This window comes from Pristis pectinata, chromosome 14 (assembly GCF_009764475.1).
Source record: "Pristis pectinata isolate sPriPec2 chromosome 14, sPriPec2.1.pri, whole genome shotgun sequence".
NCBI lineage: Eukaryota > Metazoa > Chordata > Chondrichthyes > Rhinopristiformes > Pristidae > Pristis > Pristis pectinata.
Genome location: NC_067418.1, coordinates 31,333,365 through 31,353,571, shown reverse-complemented (window position 1 = coordinate 31,353,571; position 20,207 = coordinate 31,333,365). Strand labels below are relative to the sequence as shown.

Genomic DNA, 20,207 nt, shown 5'->3' with positions numbered 1-20,207 from the left:
TTTTGTAGTTTAATCCCTATTGTTTCAACAGAGACCTGAGCCATTGTCACCCCATTGCATGTGAACTTGTGAAGGTATTCGTAGGCTGGGGAACATTTTGATAAATTACCTGATTTGAGAGAACCAGCAAATGTTGATAAAAGCTAAATCATACTGTCTGATCAATCTGATAGTTTTTTTTAAAGAAGTGGCTAAAGTGGACAAGACATTTTACTAAGTTGCTCAAAGTTTAGTTCAAGTTAAAATTTGTGGAATTGAAGGTGAATTATTGGACAGGTTGAGAAATTGGGTGAGCAGCTTGTAATTGACAGAAGTGGATGAGCTGTATTCAAACTGTAGGATATGACTAGTGGAATTGCACAGGATGTTTTGGCACTGCAGTTATGTTTATGCAATGTTAATGGTGTACAAAATCACACATCCAAGGTTGCCTGTTACACAAAAACAAATGTTGCTGTAGATGGTGTTGATAGAAGCATTAAATTACAGAGATTAGAGATGGATGAATTGCCACAGTGACCAATGGATTTCAGTGTCAGCGAATGAGGCCATTCACTCTTAATCACAAAAAGGCAGAGCAGAATCATTTCCATATGATGAAAACCTGAAAGCAGTGGATGTTTAAAGGGACTTACAAGTTCAAGTATGTTTCGCTGACATGCGATGAGCAGCTACGAAGAAATTAGGAATTAAATTTTGATGAAGCCACCACTGAATTCTGGTCTTTAAATTTAAAGACCGAGAATGCAAAAGGCAGAACTTATACTGCACCTGCACAGAGTTCTGTTCATACCACATCAGAATTGCCAAGAGAAGGTTTGGGCACCCCTACCTTAAGTATTTATTTGTGTTGGATTAGTACCAGAATGATAGCTGATACATAAATCAAACCGGGTAAAGATGGCAGATTTCCTCCCATGTAGTACACCATTGTAGCTTATGGATTTTTACAACAACCCTGTGGTTTTGTGGTCACCATTAATGAAATTTTTAAAATTCTAGTGGGATTTGAAGATGGCATCTCTGTATTGTTCATCGAGGCCTTTGAATTTAACCACTGCATCACAACCATCCCATTCTAAGTATCTGAAAACTTGTTTGAAGAGCCGCAACAGCATACTGAGTGTTTAATTTGTTCAGAGAGTAGAATCAAATGATATTTGAGATATTTTTAAAAACTGTAAATGGCCCATAGATCTGCCATGTCTGAGACTAATTTTGCTGTCTGTCAATATTTATCCTGCTTCCATTTGTGGTCCTATTGGTAACTTTTTTTGTTACAGAGAACCAGAAAATGGAGATGGACCGCGTGCTATTCAAAGCAACCATATCGACATGCATAAGGGCCTTACCAAGCCAGAAGTGTATCAGAGTAAAGAGCATGCTCAGAAAATAGATAAGTTTGGGTCTGAGAAATGTGAAGAAATCATGAGAGCGAGGGATGAAGAGGAGTGGTATGGCTTCCAAAAATCCCCTGTGGAGATATCAGGCAGAAAATTGAATAACAGGGTGCAAGAAAATTCAACAGAAAGCGACATGTTTACTGAACGCCATGCCTCATCTCGACCACGGCGCAATGGCGCACTTCAGCCTTCTGCAACAAGTACCGCTCAGGTGGACCAGAATGGTGCAGTTGTTTATCGGAGGGGCTTTGTGGGCCAGACTGGCTCAGAGAATGTCCAGCGTAAAAGTTCAATGGTGCAAGTAGAACACTGGGTGAAGTCGCACAAAGGAGATAATAGAAGGTCAGCAAAGCTTTCATTAAATTATTATATTGCTTGAATGTGCAACCAGACCAGAAAGGAAAAAAGTCTTACTAATCTGATATATTGATCCAATTGGTTACTCCTCACTTATACCTTTTTGGAGTTTTAAGTTTATTACTGTGGTTAATAATCTGCATTTTCAACTGTTTACTGCTTGGCATACTATAAGTTGCTGTAGCATATTTGGAAACAGAAATTATGCAAACTACATTTTTGGAAGAGCTATGATTTTATTATATTTCAATCAAGGGAAGTGGGTGGTATCTTTACATTAACCATTAGAACTTTAGAATGCCATCCTTAACTTCAAAACAAAAAGCTTACAATTGCTTGAATGCCTAACTGAAGTATTGCCAATAAACAGAACGTAGTATATCATGAGAGTGGTTTTCTGTTTAGATCCAGAAATGAATGGAGTTGCAAAGTATTATTCTTTAAAGCATTGACTGAAATTCCACAAAGTAAATTGGAGCTAAATTTCTGTTATTCATGTCAACAAGGTGATCCACTTCATGAGAAGTAAAAAAAAGCTGTTACTGCAAGTCTCTTAAGGTTAATGTGCAGCCAGTTCTGAGCTTTGCCATTTGAGAAGCTATAAGCATCTGCTTCCAATTGTTGACATCATTAAGGGTGAGTTTGAGGTGCCAGTAGCAGCTTTCAGGTATGATTGGTTGAGTGCAAATTTTTTATGCTCTAGCGCACTGCTTCAACTGGTTGGGTATGCTCAGATAAAGATACTGGAAATTCTGTTTCAAAGGGATTTTTTTTTAAACATTGTTCTTTTGGATGTAGAATATCCTGCCCCTCCCACTAAATTGATGCAACCAGATTAAGTTGTTACTGATTATTGCGGAAGTACTACCTCTGAATCATGTTGAGTAGGACTGGGAGCAAACCTCAGGCAGAGTACCACAGGGAAAAGGATGGGAGTGATCTCACGAACCCAGAATAGGTGGGGAGGACTCAGTTAGAGGTCAATGTCAGCATGAACTGGAAAATGGAGCAAGGAAGGGTACATGAAGAAGGGTAGCTGGCAGGGTGAAGAAGTTGGAACTGCAGGCAATGAGGGTGAAGATTATAAGCAAGAAGAAGAAAGCACCATTCAGTGGGAGGAGGGGAGAGTGCCAGATAGAGCTCGAGAACGTGCACTTAAGGGGCAGGTAACAAACCATGGGGAGGGTAGAGTGATGCACGAGATGAATGCATCAAATTGAATTATTTGGTTATAAGTGGGGGGTTAAATACTGTAAAGTTTAATATCCGATTTCTTTGTAGTCAAGAAGAGCGCCTTGTCTTAATGTGCTTCGAAGTAGGCTTTTCTCTCACCAACATCAGAATCAGATTTATTATCACTGGCTTATATGACGTGAAATTTGTTGCTTTGCAGCAGCAATACAGTTCAAAGACATAAAATTACTATAAATTACAAAAACAAATAGTACAAATAAAAAGGAATAACGAGGTAGGGTTCATGGACTGTTCAGAATTCAGATGGTGGAGGGGAAGAGGCTGTTTCTGAATCAATGAGTGTGGGTCTTCAGTCTCCTGTACCACCTCCCTGATGGTAGTAACAAGTCCTGGATGGTGAGGGCCCTTGGTGATGGATGCCACGTTCTTGAGGCACCACCTCTTGAGGATGTCCTCGTTGGTGGGGAAGGTTGTGCCGTGATGGAAATGGGTGAGTCTACAACCCTCTGCAGCTTCTTGAGATCCTGTGCATTGAAGCCTCCATACCAGGCAGTGATGCAACCAGTCAGGATGCTCTCCACTGTACGTCTATAGAAATTTGTACGAGTCTTCGGTTACATACCACATTTCCTCAAACTCCTAATAGTGTAGAGCTGCTGGCATACCTTCCTCGTGATTGCATCAATGTGTTGGGCCCAGGATAGATCCTCTGAGATGTTGACGCCCAGGAACTTAAGGGGCAGGTAACAAACCATGCAGCTGCTGACCCTTTCCACTGCTGGCCCTTCAATGAGAACTGGTGTGTGTTCTCCCGACTTCCCTTTCCTCAAGTCCACAATCAATTCTTTGGTCTTGTTGACATTGAGCGCGAGATTGTTGTTGTGACACCACTCAACCAGCCGATCTATCTCACTCCTCTGTGCCTCCTCAGCACCATCTGAGATTTTATCAACAACAGGGGTGTCATCGGTGAATTTATACGTAGCGTTTAAGCTGTGCCTAGCCACACAGTCATGAATCTAGACAGAGTAGAGCAGTGGGCTAAGCGCACATCCTTGAGGTGTGCCTGTGTTGATTGTCAACGAGGAGGAGATGTTATTACAGGTCCGCACTGACTGAATTGCTTTGAGTTGTCTTTCAGTCAGTTGTCCATTTTTACCTGAATATTATTTAAAATTACAGTAGATATGGCAGTTGCCTTTTGAAATGATTTGAAGTGTATTATTTTATAAGCAATTACTGATTAAACTTGATTTGAAGCCATTTAGTAGGTCCAATTTAGATACCTGTGTTACACTCTGAATTCCATACATTTTTAGAAAAGTTTATTCAAAAATTTCCTGTGCACTAACTTGTTGAAGGATTGCTTTCCTCTACTTAATTTTAATAATCCATGGGTGTTGTGAGCCACCTTGGTATTCCAAAACAAGAAGTTCGTTAAATAATTCCAATTTCATAAACATGGCTTTTTAATACAAGCTGTGCAGCATTTTACTGTCAACTTGCTGAAATTATGCAGTATTTCCATGGACCATGAGTCAAATTTATTCAGTCAGAAAGATCTTTTCCTAAGGCTGGAGGTATGAAAGCTTGCAGGAATTGAATTTGTCAATGTGGAGACCTTTTGCCTTTGAGGAGAATTATTTTGCATGCCAAGAAAGGTGGTTGTTTTCACTAGATCTCTCGAGGGCTATGCTTTGCCTTCATTTAATTTTTGAAATCCAAGTGAAATTGAAATTCAAACACTTAAGTTCAACCACTTAAATGTGGCACCATGCCTTATGCTACAATGTCTAATGTAAAGTATCTGCTGATGTCATTATATGTTCATGGCTTGTATGTCAAACATGCAAGAAGTGGGGCTGTATTTTGGACTGTGCAGTTAAGGTGTGATTCTGCTGCCATGTTACTATTTGAGATGTATCAGAGCTGTTCGTGATGTTCTGACCGCATCTAGTTTCAGTGGTGCACAGTTAGACAATTAGAAAGTTTAGCCAGATTTTTCCCATATTGTGCCTTGTACAAGCTTTTACCTGTATCTTATAGTGAAGCAAAGGAAAGCCAGCAGAAAAGAATCTTATTTAAGGTCGTGTATTTTCTCAGTAATAAACATGAAGTGGAGTGTTCTAAGCAGTGTAACTAAATATCCAAAGGTACTGAGAATAAATATCTGAAAGGGGAATTTATTTTAAGCTTTTTCTTGGCCAATGATTTCAGCAGCCTAATTTTTAATTTCAGTAGTTGATTTTGAAAAGTTTTTTTTTTATAATTATTGTTTACAAAATGAAGAGAACGAAGGGTCATCAGTGATGCAAGGTCACAACAAGGTAGATCGTGAGGTCATAGTCTATCTCATTGTATAAGGGAACCGTTCAATAATCTTATCACAGTGGGGTAGAAGCTGTCCTTAAGTCTGGTGGTACGTGCCCTCAGGCTCCTGTTTCTTCTGCCCGATGGAAGAGGAGAGAAGAGAGAATGTCCCGGGTGGGTGGGGTCTTTGATTGTGCTAGCTGCTTCGACAAGACAATGAGAGGTAAAGATAGAGTCCAAGGAGGGGAGGCTGGTGTCCGTGATGCACTGGGCTGTGTCCACAACTCCCTGCAGCTTCTTGCAGTCCTGGGCAGAGCAGTTGCCGTACCAAGCCATGATACATCCAGATAGGATGCTTTCTGTGGTGAATCTGTAAAAGTTGGTGAGAGTCAAAGGGGACAAACCAAATTTCTTTAGCCTCCTGAGGAAGTAGAGGTGCTGGTGAGCTTTCTTGGCTGTGGCATCTACGTGGTTTGACCAGGACAGGCTGTTGGTGCTGGTCACACCCAGGAACTTGAAGCTCTCAACCCTCTTGACCTCAGCACCATTGATGTAGACAGGTGCATGTACGCCATCCCCTTTCCTGAAGTCAATGACCAGCTCTTTTGTTTTGTTGACATTGAGGGACATTGGTTGTCATAAGGTTGTGGTCCCCTGGCTAAATGTTTGTGATTGGGTGAGGGATATCACCGTGTATGATGCTGCAGATTAAAGTAGAATGCAATTCTGCTGCCACTAATGACCCACAATGACATCAGAATGTCTGGTTTGGAGTGGCTTGATTTTTTCAGAAATACACTGTTTTGCGTGGCAATGATGCCACACACAATAGATGGTATCCAAACGTGAAGGCTGAATAAGGAATGTGTGGTGGATCTCCTATCAGTGCTATAGTGGATTGATTAATTTGAGACAAATAAATTGACAATAAGGTTAAGTCATTTTTTTCCTTCTGTTGGTTCTCTCACCATCTGCAGCATTGAAAGTCTGGCAGTTATGTTCATCACACCGGTCAGTAGTGAGCTATACTTTACGGTAGATATTAATGTCCTCCACTCCAGGAACAATTCATTACAGAAATACCAGCTTTAAAATAGTAACTGCTAAAAGATTTCTCTACTGTTTGCAGGCAAGTGTGGTTGGTTTAAGAACAAGCTCTTTTTCAGAATTCAGATTTCAGTAAATTTGCATGCTTGAAATAGTCTGCAGCAAAATTATATTATACTTGTAAATGTCAGTCAAAATGCATGAATACAAAATGTTGCTTGGTGCCAAGGTAACAGTCGTTGTATATTTTTTAATTTGCCATGACTATTTGGTATGAGATGGGGAAACTGCAAGAAAAAACTAACACTGAAATCCTAATGTCTGAAAACACAAAATAGTCTGAATGGCAGTGGAGGGCGAATGGAAAAGGTACATTGCAGTCAGCGGGAGGTTGATTTACCTCGATGAGAATCCTGAAACCATATTTCAGATGCCTAAATGAATTAGTGTGCAGCTTAGAACTGAGCAGCAATATAATCGGCAAGACCATTATAATCTTTTTCAATTGGCATAACAGGGAAAAGACCCAACTGTATCTGAGGGCCGAAAAGGAAAAGAAGCCAGAATGTATTGCGCTCTTGGAAGTGTAGTCTTAGGCAGCACTTAAAAGCTACAGCTGTACACTATTTTCCACCGAACTAATTCTCAAAAACAAGCCCAATTCAAGCTGAGTTCTTGTTAATGAGATCAATCTTGGAAATTAAAAAGCTTGAATATGATTTAAGTATGCACTATTCTTACTGAACTAATTACTTCTGTGCAGTGGCCACAAACATAGCAGTTTTATTCTCTCTCGTATCTTTGAAGTAGTAATTAGAATTGCATACCAAAGGGGTGAACAAATGAATGATATATCGGAAAAGCTCCCAATGACTGTGAGACAATACCTTACCTTATCTGAGATGGAGGGTAAAATTTGAAAAAAGATGTTAAAGGAAATATGTTTCCAAATGACTGGGGGATAAAGACATGGATTATGTGCCACTTTATCCCCTCTCTCTGAAACATCAGGAAATGCATCATGCAAAATAATTTCTGAAGAGCAACTGTGATATAGCTCTATGTGGCACCTATTTTGCACTGCAGCTCCACGTCCAGCAATGAGATTGCATGATTAGTTAACATCAGTAGTGCTGAGGGAAATACGTTGGTTAGGATTTTGGGGAAAAAAATCTATGCACTTCACTTTGTACCACAGGTTCTCTCAAATTCATCTGATTGCTGACTTAATACTTGAGATGACGGATGGAAGCTCTGCAACGTTCTCTATTGCTGTACAGGATTCTTGGAGGAGCACTTGACTGACTCATAAATATCGATCAGTACCTGCATGACTTTTGTAACCTTAAGTATTGTTGGCAGTTATTCAGTCCTGCTGCCTAGGTTCTGCTGTTGTGTGGCTGTTCAATATGTATGGGTACAAATGTTTAATACTTTAATGTTACTGCTGCACTATGCAGAGTAGTTCATTTAAATCTTCTTTTCCCGTGTTGTGTCTGGCTTCTGGCAAATTTCATTGAACATGTTTAATGGAGCTCTGGGGCTGTGTTGATTTGTTTTGTGACTGTTTAATATTAAACTTGCAACAGCTCAAGTTGATTATTGATTGTAACTGATGTAGAGGAGTCCTGAAATGACAGAAAATTTATCCAGGTTCAAATATTGCTTTCTCAATGATAATTAGCAAATGACGTGTTTGATCTTAGGAGCGATATTCCTCTTTAGCTTAAAAATATTCTGTTTTGGTTCTTGATTCAACTATTTTATCAAATAGAGTCTGATGTGCACCAGTCTCAATTTGATTTCCACTATTAACCATCTGATTGTATTATCCAGAATGTTTTTCCCTTCTGCAATACACTTTTGTGATGTTTGCATGGTACATATTTAAATATACTCTATGGTGTGACATTCTTTTGTGTGCGAATAGGCTTTTGAGAGAATGACGTTGATGGAGAACACTGGCACTACAGTGGTGTGATAGGCTATTGATTCAGGTCATGTCGCAAACAGATCACACTGCTGTTATCAGTAAGTTGTGAACTGTACATTTCTGTTTCATAATCTCTTGCACATTGTGACAATCAAAATATTTGGTAATGTCGAGCCACCTAGCAGCCAAAGTTGTTGTGGACAGATTCTGGAAGCAATAGTCTTAATAAATCAAGTAGGGTATTTGCATTTTTTAAAAATGACTGATTGTGATTGAATGCAAATACTTTGCAGTGGAAGAAAATGGATTATTAGATATGTGCATACATCTGATACCTCTCCTCTGTGTGCATGTGTGAGAGAGTTTGACCTGCATGTACTTCTCACTAATTAAGACTCTGAACAGGAGTCACTCCAACGATTACTCTAAGGAGCCCATCCCAATCTGTACAGGTGGTCTCTACCGTCTCCACTTCCATTGCAAACTTTTTTTTTACATTAAATATTACTTACTTTTAACTCTAGATGATTTTCAATAAACTTACCCTGGTGATCACTTGCAGAAGGCAAGTGTTCAGTGGATCAGTTCTGTCCACAACTTTCAGCAAGTTGCTAAAGTTTGACCTCAACTCTCCTTCCTTTATGATGCAAAAAAAATACACCATGACAATTGGATTGTACCTTCTTTTCCAGTTTGCCTGTGGCAAGTCCGTGAACTGTTCGATATAGAACAGTTTGATATTCAATCATTAGCAGGACAAAAATGTTTTGAGGAAAAGTTTGAGTTTACCAGCATTCTGTAAATTGGTGAATGGGTTTTATTGTGATGTTGATTCTGATAATTAACACCTTCCAAGGCACGACTGGTCAGCCATGTCAGCATCACCATTTTACTTGTGTTGACTTGTAAAACTTTGACCGCAGGATTTCAGAGAACACACTAATTCCAGCTGTTTCTTTTTTAGAGTCATAGAGTAATACAGCACGGAAACAGGCCCCACCGGTTCATCCTGACCACAGCATTATCCCTGCAAGTCCCAGTTGCCTGCATTCGGCCCATAACCCTCAGCCCCTCCCTGCCATGTACCCATCCAAGTGCCTCTTAAATGTTGCAATTGCACTTGCCTTGACCCACATCCTCTGGCAGCTCATTCCAGATATTCACTACCCTCTGTGTAAAGAAGTTACCTCTCAGGTCTCTTTTAAATCTCTCCCCTCTTAACTTGTATCTGTGCCCTCCAGTTATGGACTCCCCAACCCTGGGAAAAAGGCTACGACTGTCCACCCTATCCATACCTCCCATGATTTTGTAAACTTCTGTGAGGTCGCCCCTCATTTTCCCACACCCGGAGGGAATAAAGATCCAGCGTGGCCAACTCTCCCTATAACTCAGACCCTCTAGTCCAAGCAGCATCCTTGTAAATCTCTTCTGCACCCTCTCCAGCTTGACAATATCTTCCCTATGACAGGATGACCAAAACTGTACATAATATTCTAAGTGCGGCCTCACCAACGACTTGTATAACTGCAACATAATGTCCCTACTCCTAAACTTGATGCCCTGACTGATGAAGACCATCATGCTACATGCCGCCTTCACCACCCTGTCTACTTGCACAGTCACTTTCAGCAAACTGTGCACTTTTAATCCCAGGTCCCTCTGTTCCACAACACTCGTCAGTGCCCTGCCATTCACTGTTTAAGTCCTAGGTTTGTGTCTACATAGAACAATTACAGCACAATTCAGGCCCTTCGGCTCACAAAGCTGTGCCGAACATGTCCTTACCCTAGAAATTACTAGGCTTACCCATAGCCCTCTATTTTACTCAGCTCCATATACCTATCTAACAGTCTCTTGAAAGACCCTATCGTATCCGCCTCCACCACTGTTTCTGGCAGCCCATTCCACGCACTCACCACTCTGAGTAAAAAAAAAACTTACCCCTGACATCTCCTCTATATCTACTCCCCAGCACCTTAAACCTATGTCCTCTTGTGGCCACCAATTCAGCCCTGGGGAAAAGCCTCTGACTATCTACCCAATCAATACCTCTCATCATCTTATACACCTCAATCAGGTCCCCCCTCATCCTCCGTCTCTCCAAGGAGAAAAGGCCGAGTTCCCTCATCCTGCTTTCATAAGGCATGCTCCTCATTCCAGGCAGCATCCTTGTAAATCTCCTTTGCACCCTCTCTATGGCTTCCACATGTTTCCTGTAGTGAGGTGGCCAGAACTGAGCACAGTACTCCAAGTGGGGTCTGACCAGGGACCTATATAGCTGCAACAATACCTCACGGCTCCTAAATTCAATTCCCCGATTGATGAAGGACAATACACCATATGCCTTTTTAACCACAGAGTCAACCTGCGCAGCCGCTTTGAGCGTCCTATGGACTCTGACCCCAAGATCCCTCTGATCCTCCACACTGCCAAGAGTCCTACCATTAATACTATATTCCGCCAACATATTTGACCTACCAAAATGAACCACTTCACACTTACCTGTGAATAGCCATGCTGACTATTCCTAATCATATTATACCTCAGCTTCCACACTTCCTCTCACCTTGAAGTCTTTTTCCCAGGGTGGGTGGAGTCTGAAACTAGAGGGCAGGGGTTTAAGGTGTGAAGGGAGAAGTTTAAAGCAGATCTAAGGGGCATGTTAGTATTGGTATTGCTTTATTATTGTCACATGTACTAAGATACAGTGAAAAGCTTTTGTTTTGCATGCCATCCAGGCAGATCATGCCCTACATAATTACATCGAGTTTAAAAAAAGAAAACAGAATGCAAAATATAGTGTTGCAATGCAGGTAGACAAATAAAGTGCAAGGGCCATGATGAGGTAGATTAAGAGATCAAGAGTTCAAGAGCTCATCTTTTAGCATTTGAGAGGTCTGTTCAAGAGTCTGATAACAGTGGGATAGAAGCTGTCCTTGAGCCTGGTGGTTCATACTCTCAGGCTTTTGTATCTTCTGCCCGACGGGAGAAGGGAGAAAAGAGAATGACCGAGGGTGGGGAGGGGTCCTTGATCATGTTAGCTGTTCTCCCACACTGAGGGTTGTGGGTATATGAAACGAGCTGCCAGAGGAAGAAGTAGAGACAGATATAATTACAGCATTTGCAAGGCATTTGGACAGATACTTGGATAGGAGAGAAGTAGAGAGAGATGGGCAAATGGGACATGCTCATGGTCAGCACGGATGAGTTGGGTCAAAGGGTCTATTTCTGTGCTGTACAATTCTGAGACTTTATGGAAAAAATCAAGACTGTGGCCCTTAGCTCCTTACAGCATGCTGCTATAGAAATTTTGATCAATTTTTTTGGTCCACATTGCCTTATTGTGAATTAAGGCTGAAGTTTTAACTGTAAGATGCAGGCAGTGATGTTTTGGATAAATCAAGGTATGTAGTAGACTGACCAGAGGAGCTTGGGAATAATCTTGATGGAATGACAGTACCTGAATGGGGGTTCTAACACTGGGTGTGCTGAGGTACAGATGGATGCAGTAAATGTATTGGTGGGGGTGAGTGGTCTTTGTACTGGAGAGGCTGTAGGATTGGAAATCATTATTGATATGTTAGCTTGATACATTGCCTGGGGAATACCATGAAATTGGTGGCAGTAAGATATTTATTTATTAGTCACATGTACATCGAAACACACAGTGAAATACGTCTTTTTTGCGTTGCTGAGAATGTGCTGGGGGCAGCCTGCAAGTGTTGCCACTCTTCCAGTGCCAACATAGCATGCCCACAGCTCCTAACCTGTATGTCTTTGGGACGTGGGAGGAAACCGGAGCACCCGGAGGAAACCCACGCAGACACAGGGAGAACGTACAAACTTCTTACAGACAGTGGCGGGAATTGAACCCAGGTCGCTGGCGCTATAAATAGCATTACGCTAACCGCTATGCTACTGTGCTGCAAGCAGTTTGAGTGGAGAACGAAGAAGCTTCTCTTTATTTTTTTTTTAGAGTTTTTCTGGAGGAATTGCACATCCAAATTTGAAAGTCAGGCATACAAAATAGCAACATGCTGTGGACACCAGAGGTGATGAGGACCTAAAAATAAAATGTGCAGTTGCTGCAGATGTGAAATCTGACAGCATTTCAGTGGATGGAATCAACAAGTCCCAGCATGTTGGTGAAAAAGAGAGGAGAGCTAATTGGCAGGTCCTTGAGGGAACCCCAGAAATGATGATGCAGCTAATCTGGCTATGGTCAGATAGGTATCAGTGAAATATTTTGAAGTTCACTTGGCTGAACAGTCAAAGCATGGGACCAGAGAAAGATAAGTTAATCGTACCAAAGGCAGGGAACAAAACCAAGATGCGTAACACACATGGTCTCTCCTGACTCTGCTTATATCAGACTAGTGCTGCTGTAGGGTCAGATAGCTGATTGAAGAAATTCAAATACGTATTTACTTGAAAGATTGATGCACTTATGAAGGACAGGGAGATTTTGTGATTTGTGGGGACATAAGAATCAGTCGTTATCTTTACAAGGGACTAATGGCAGTTTTCAGCAGAAGCAGGATAGTATTTGAGGAGACTGAATTATTTAGCAATCTATGTTCAAATGGAATCAGGAGCTGGATTTCATGTACAAAATGACCTTGGTATTGGTTTATTATTGTCACTTGTACCGAGGTACAGTGGAAAAACTTGTCTTACAAACTGATCGTACAGGTCAATTCATTACACAATGCAGTTACATTGAGTTAATACAAAGTGCGTTGATGTAGTACAGGTAAAAACAATAACAGTACAGTGTAAAGAGTCACAGCTACAGAGAAAGTGCAGTGCAATAAGGTGCAAGGTCACAACAAGTGACGTGAGGTCATAGTCCATTTCAATAGTCTTATCACAGTGGGGTAGAAGCTGTCCTTAAGTCTGGTGGTACGTGCCCTCAGGCACCTGTACCTTCTACCCGATGGAAGAGGAGAGAAGAGAGAATGTCCCGGGTGGGTGGGGTCTTTGATTATGCTGGCTGCTTCACCAAGACAACGAGAGGTAAAGACAGAGTCCAAGGAGGGGAGGCTGGTATCCGTGATGCGCTGGGCTGTGTCCACAACTCTCTGCAGCTTCTTGCAGTCCTGGGCAGAGCAGTTGCCTTACCAAGCTGTGATACATCCAGATAGGATGCTTTCTATGGTGCATCGCTAAAAGCTGGTGAGAGTTAAAGGGGACAAACCAAATTTCTTTAGCCTCCTGAGGAAGTAGAGGTGCTGGTGAGCTTTCCTGGCTGTGGCATCTACGTGATTTGACCAGGACAGGCTGTTGGTGATGTTCACTCCCAGGAACTTGAAGCTCTCAACCCTCTTGACTTTAGCACCATTGATGTAGACAGGTGCATGTACACTGCCCCCTTTCCTGAAGTCAATGACCAGCTCTTTGGTTGACATTGAGGGAAAGGTTGTTGTCATGACACCATTCCCTTGGGAAAAGCTTCAAGGCCAGGCTTGTGGGAGGATGGCAAAAAGCAAAATGACAGTGCACAGTCATAAAGTAAAGTGAATTGGAATGAAATAACAGAATAGTAAATCTGGTCTCTATCCTGAATGGAGAGAAATGGACAGTCAACGTTTCAGGTTGAGACTCTTCATCTGGACTGAAAGATGGAGGGGAGGTGGCCAGTAACCCGAAATGTCAACTGTCCATTTCCCTCCACAGATGCTACCTGACCTCCTGAGTGCCTCCAGCAGATTGTTTTGTGCTCCAGAATTCAGCATCTGCAGTCTCTTGTCTCTGCAGATTAAAGGCAAAGTTTGCTTAATCTCTCCTCATATGACAAACCTGCCATCCCAGGAATCAATCTGGTGAACCTTGGCTGCACATCTTAACATAGGGATACCAACATCCCAATTGTTCTCACCTGGGCCCTATGTTATTGGAGCAAGGCAACTACTCTTAGCTGAAAATCAAGAAACTGCAGATGCTCAGTCTAAAATAAAAGCACAAAATGCTGAAAATACCTAGCAGGTCAGGCTGCATCTGTGGAAGGAGAAACAGAAGCAATACTTCAAAGTGAGAGCCTTTTGTCAGATCTTCATAAGATTCTACAGGTTCTTCAACCTGAAACAAACTTTATTTCTCCTCCCACAGATGCTGCTGGTCCGTCTGAGTATGTCCAGCATTTTTTTTGTTTTTGCATTAACTGCTCTTGGCCTTTATTGCAAAAAGATTAAAGAGTGCATGTTATTTCCCTTCCAAACTAGTTGCTGCACCTGCAGTGATTTGTGTACAAAAGCATTGAGGTCCCTCTGAAAGCCAACATCTTTCAGCCCCTCACCATTTAAAAACTGCTCGGCCTTTCTATTTTAACCAAAGTGAATGACCTCATATTTCTTCTGAAGCAACAAACAATCTGCTTGAGGAACTCAGCAGGTCGAGCAGCATCTGTGGGCGGGAAAGCAATTGTTGACCTTTTCTGTCGAAACCCTGCATTAGAGTCGATAATTCCTCCCCCCCACAGATGCCGCTCGAGCCACTGAGTCCCTCCAGCAGATTGTTGCTCCAGATTCCAGCACCTACTGTCTCTCCTCTCTCTCATTTCTCCTTGTTATATTCCATCTGCCATATTGTTACCACTTAAACTGCCTGTTTCTCCCTGAGGTGCCTCTGCATTGTTCTGGCAGCCCACTCTGCCACCTTAGTTTGTATCATCAGCAAACTTGTATATATTATGCTTGATCCCCTCATCCAAATCATTGATATAGATTGTGAACTGCAGGAACCCCAGCACTGATCACTGTAGCATCCCACGAGTATCAGCCTCTCCATGTGCAAATCCCCTACCACTGAAATAATGACTATCGTTCATGGAAGGAAAATGTTTATTTTTCACAAGTTCAAGGAATGGTAGTGAGTAACTCTTCGAATTTAATAATTTCATCTCACTATTGCTCTTGCCTTTGTAATGTTTAAGTTTGTTATAAATTGGGAAATCTAGTGAAATATCAAGACATGGTGTTTGGGCCACTATTAAGGATGAAAGATCAGGAGAGAAATGATAAATTAGGTTAGATCATGCCAGTCCAACCTTTACCCTCTGTTTTCTCCCAAAGGCATTTTGGATACGATCACAATTAATTTGACTGCTGAAGGTGTGATAACCAAGTTCATGTACATTTTCACTTGAGATTCATGCATGCACACTTTGCACAAGGTCACTGGGTGGAAGTTGGGAGCAGTTGATCCAGGTGGTTTCATTTCCTCAAGGGGCATTAACGCTTGTTGAGGCATTCCCTGCTGCTCTTTTAAAGAGGCTGAAAACAAACAGGGATCCATACAGTTTATTTAGCAATGGTGTCAGCGGGCTGACATTTTTGATTGCAATAAAAAGATAAGTGGAAATTACCAAATGTGAAAGTTATTTTCAACTATCACAAATGTTCATAAGGACTGCACATACCATTATTGAGAAGTGGCAATAAGCAGACTGATTACGACGATTGTTTGCACATAATCTCTCAAACTTGTGATGAAAGACCAAGTAACCCATGTTCTGATCTTAGTTGAGTAAAGAAATGATCAAATTTCTTAGAATTCTGAAATTATGTTCAGCAGTTATGATTTGCCATTTACACTTTTATATGATCATGTCTTTCAGCCTTTCATCCACCCAGACTCTTCCACATCGGACAGCAACTCAACCTCAGCCTTACTCAGAGAGTTACCAAACTCTGCCAAAGAATATAGGGCAACCTTTAGAAAGCTCTCCTCCTCCACATCGTAACCTGCCAAGTGACTACAAGTATGCCCAAGATCGCGTTACCCACTTGAAAATGACACATGAAGATCGCAGGGCTACGAAGGAGGGCACTGTATGGCAGCTGTATGAGTGGCAGCAGAGGCAGCAGTTTAAGCACGGCAGTCCAACTGCTCCAGTCTATCCCTCGCATGCCACGGACTTTAACTCTGGATTATCAAAATCTACCTTTGATGTTCCTCGCTCAATCTCTGTCCCTCCATCTCCCTCAGACATCCCACCACCAGGACCTCCAAAAGCCCTGTCACCCAGAAGACCCCACACTCCTGCAGAAAGGGTTACTGTTAAACCCTCAGAAGAAAGGTCTTTTGAGATCTTGTTAACAGGGTCACCGAGAAGAGCACGTGGCCCTTTGACAAAGGTAAAGCTCCTGATAACCCTTGTTTACCCATTTTCCTCTGTGCAGTAATTAGTAAAATGATGTTTGAAATTATAAGAACCAGCCTCGAACCCTTGGTATATTCTGAACAAGATATTCCCATGTAGATGAAGAGGACTCACTTCTCTGAGAGGGCGGGAAAATCGATTTGGGTTTCAGTTTCAGGGTAAAAGTAGTCAGCTGACAATCTGAGATGAAAACATGAATGTGTATGACATCTCAGGTCAAGGTTTGCCACTCCACGCAAGTCTGATCTTTATGTCCATTGACTTCACTGGGGGCTGATGAACATAAAACGCAGAATCCCAACCCCCTGTAGAGTTATGCAGCTTGGAGATTTTATTTTATTTTATTTTCTAAGTGTGACAACTCATTCTGAACAATGGCTGTATTTACATTGACTGCTTCCCAGTACCTCAACCTATGGTCCATAATTTGACTGTTAGTCTTGGTGGCAAGCTGTTTAACCGTGTGACTTAGCTCTGTTCTAATAGAATTGACATCATTTGGTTTATAAATCATTTAACTGATTTTTTTTATATTGCTATGCAATGAATCTGTATTGACTTAGATCTCTTTTTTTGGCAGAGTTCAGCACACATTGATAGGCGCTCCATGCCTCCTATGGGTTACATGACGCACACTGTTAGTGCCCCCAGCTTGCATGGAAAGACGGTAAGTACAAATAATGAAGAATCTTGTAATTATATTACAAAATTAAGGAGAGTGAGTTTAAATAATTCACCATTCGGCTTCATGTCACAATCATTGTACTGCTCCCCGGGTAGTTATCAGTCGAAACAGTTACACCCTGCAGTACTAAGGTCTGAAGATGAGAAATTGCAAATTATATTTCCTAATTATGTTCCCACTCAAGTATATGGTTTCACACTAATCAAAATTAACATTTGGGGAAAATTGCTTGCATTTTTATCACACTGCACAGATTTAAATTTTCACACTCCGTGTAAGAGTAAATGTTACTTTCCAAGAGGATAAGTTGATGTGTTGGAGAGCAGGTGTTTTACGACTATTTAGAAATAGCCTGTTTGGTTCCATGCCCATACATTTTTCAAAGAATCATATTTTGCCCTAAATGACAATAATATCATTCCATTTCAATTCCTGATGTGAGCAATATTAATCAGTAGATGCGGAAGAGTTTATAAATCCACTGAATGCATTGGTAATGACTTAAACATGCTTTGTTTATTATGTCATGAGTACTCCCCATGCTCTTGTTCAGATCTCAAAAATTGGAAATGCACTGACTTTATCAGTGGACCCTCTCAATCTTTTTGAAACTGTTTATTGTATTATATGTATTTGTCATTCTGCTTTTGAATTATCATCACTCTAAAAGTGTGAGCGAAGTATTCTACCGATCTATATTTACTCAACAAGTGCACTGGAATAAAATTGTTTGCTTTTAATGTAAATCTGCTGTACAGATTTAGCAGGCACAATGTCGTGTATTGTAACAATCACTATTGTATGTGTCTCATATACATAAACATCGATAATTTCTTGCAGCATTTCCTCTTGCAATTAACAGTAGTTTTCTGATTAAAAGCACTCAAAGCAGAAATTTTAATGTAGCTGCTCTCATTTTGATTTCCTGATGTATTGTTTGAAGTATGCACATTTCCACTTCAGTTTGGAAGAACTCAGCTGGGCTCAGAGGTGATAATTTGAAAAAATATAAGTAGCTTTATGTAAGGAATTCACTGATTACCTGCTGTGTTTGCTTATGTTGACCTTGAAGAATCCTGTTGCCATTTCAGCCAAATTCAAATGGAAATTGAAAATGAGATTCATAATTGATTTATTATTTCACATGAGGTAAAGTGAAAAACAGATTCTTTCATTACATCAGTACATCGAGGTAGTACAAGGGAAAAGCAATGACAGAATATAGTGTTACAGTTACAGAGAAAGCGCAGTGCAGGCAGCCAACAAGGTGCAAGACCATGGTGAGATAGATTGTGAGGTCAAGAGTCCATCTTGCAATTTGTGTTTGGTTTGTTGCTCAGGCAGGGTAAAAAAAAAATCAACATTGCTTTGTACTTCAAAGCCTATGCAAGGAAACAAAAATCATGCACATCCCTTTCTTGAGATTTTCATCATTTTAGATGCCTATTGTGGGTAAATTTTAACAGAGCTGATTATTCAAATGTTGCTAACTCTTCTGGTTAGATCTTGATTGTCATGAACTCATGGCAAGATACAGGTGCCTTGGAGTTTGGGTGACATGCTATAACTGCTAATACCTCCCTTTATGACCCACTATATTACCTACAGCTGGAAGAACTAACTTTACTTCTCATCCAATTACGGAGACACCAATCCAAGTTGGCTAATGTTCGAAATCACACACTTAAGCAGTTACAACTAAACAAGCTGAGTCAATCCAGCCATCAGGTCAGCAGCTGACTGGCTTGCATATGTCACCTGATGTGATTGTTTGTCCCAGAATGCTTTGTGAGGTGACGTCTGATGCTTTATGTGGCTGTACTTATAATTTAAATGTTTAAATTTACAGCTTATTGAGCTTCTAATGCTTACTTCCATTGAACCTCATTTGGTCATTTTTCAGATGTCCTCAAAAGCCTGTGTTTTTATATAAATAATATTCAATAGTTTCAACAAAATTTGTAGCCTCTTTTCATTTTTGCTCAATTTTTTGCTGCAGAATATTTGATTGTTAATGATAAATGGTTTAAACCAAAATCTGGAGTAGTTGGGAGGACCATTCGGTATAAATTGGGAAAATCAGATAAGTTCAAAACTCACAGTCATTAGACAGTGATTGCTGCTGCAGTGAAGAAAGGATGTGTCACCACCAGCACACTGTTCAGATTCACTTGTGAACCCAAACCAATTAAACTACCACAGGACAGCCAGTGTTCCTGGTACCAGACCTCTCGGAATTGTATTTCCTGTGAAAAGGAAGAAAATTCATTAGTTTTAGTGGGTAGATGTATAATATTTTCTCTGCTTTGAGGCAGTAATCTTTTGTTCACCATTAAATACCCATGTTTGAAATTGAAACTAAACATCTTGCAAATAGATATTGCTTGATTCTTTATGCTCTACTAATGCTGTTAAATTACTAATTGTGAAGTTGTAAAGAATTGAATTTCTCACCTAAATTAAAAAATATTTTCACTCACCTTAAGCATGAATATTGTTGCCAGTTATTTTAATTGCATTTTTATTTGCCTGGACTTTGGCTAGAAAAATCCGTTCTCCTATCAAACCTTCTAACTTTTGCATTCAATTGGTGTGTATTAGGTTATCTCTGATCTTTTTTCTCGTTCATGATAATGAAATATTAAACCTGTTCCAATCAAATATTTATTTCTTTAAGGTGATGGTAAATTTTGTTAACCACGTTCTACTCTTTTGTTGAAATAGACTGTTCCTGCCCAGCCTTCCATTATTTGACCTATGCATGTTACTGTATGAACTTCTGGCTGCAATTTTTCTTATGGAAGAGTTGATTAGGAGCAGCTACACTTTTGTTTTACGGAACACCATTTTGTTTATTCTCAAGTATCTGGTACAGAGGCTGTTGAAAATCTGCATAGCATTTATGTATTTGTGTACAAACCTGCTTGTGAATAGCTAAAATCCAGAACTTTGTACCCTCAATACCATAAAAAAATTCCTTTAAAGGAATATTTAGATTAAATTTAGTTACTCAATTTCATCATATAGAAACACTGATTATCACCAAGGAGCCAGTATTAACCTGTGATGTTCAAAGTTCTGGAACTTTACTATGTAGTGGATTTTTTTTCCTCCCTT

The 20,207-nt window shown here is 40.6% G+C and overlaps 1 protein-coding gene across 8 annotated transcripts in view; it reads left to right on the top strand.

Annotated features, from left to right (window-relative positions):
* Nucleotides 1–20,207, top strand: part of plekha7b (pleckstrin homology domain containing, family A member 7b) — a 349,242-nt gene that overhangs the window by 273,650 nt on the left and 55,385 nt on the right. For 7 of the 8 annotated variants that reach the window (XM_052029063.1, XM_052029064.1, XM_052029062.1 and 4 more), the window contains 3 exons: nucleotides 1,284–1,745; nucleotides 15,860–16,379; nucleotides 16,986–17,072. In XM_052029063.1, coding sequence (XP_051885023.1) covers nucleotides 1,284–1,745; nucleotides 15,860–16,379; nucleotides 16,986–17,072 — 1,069 coding nt within the window. The remainder of the gene's footprint in view (nucleotides 1–1,283; nucleotides 1,746–15,859; nucleotides 16,380–16,985; nucleotides 17,073–20,207) is intronic. The other variant, XM_052029066.1, reaches the window with a different exon arrangement.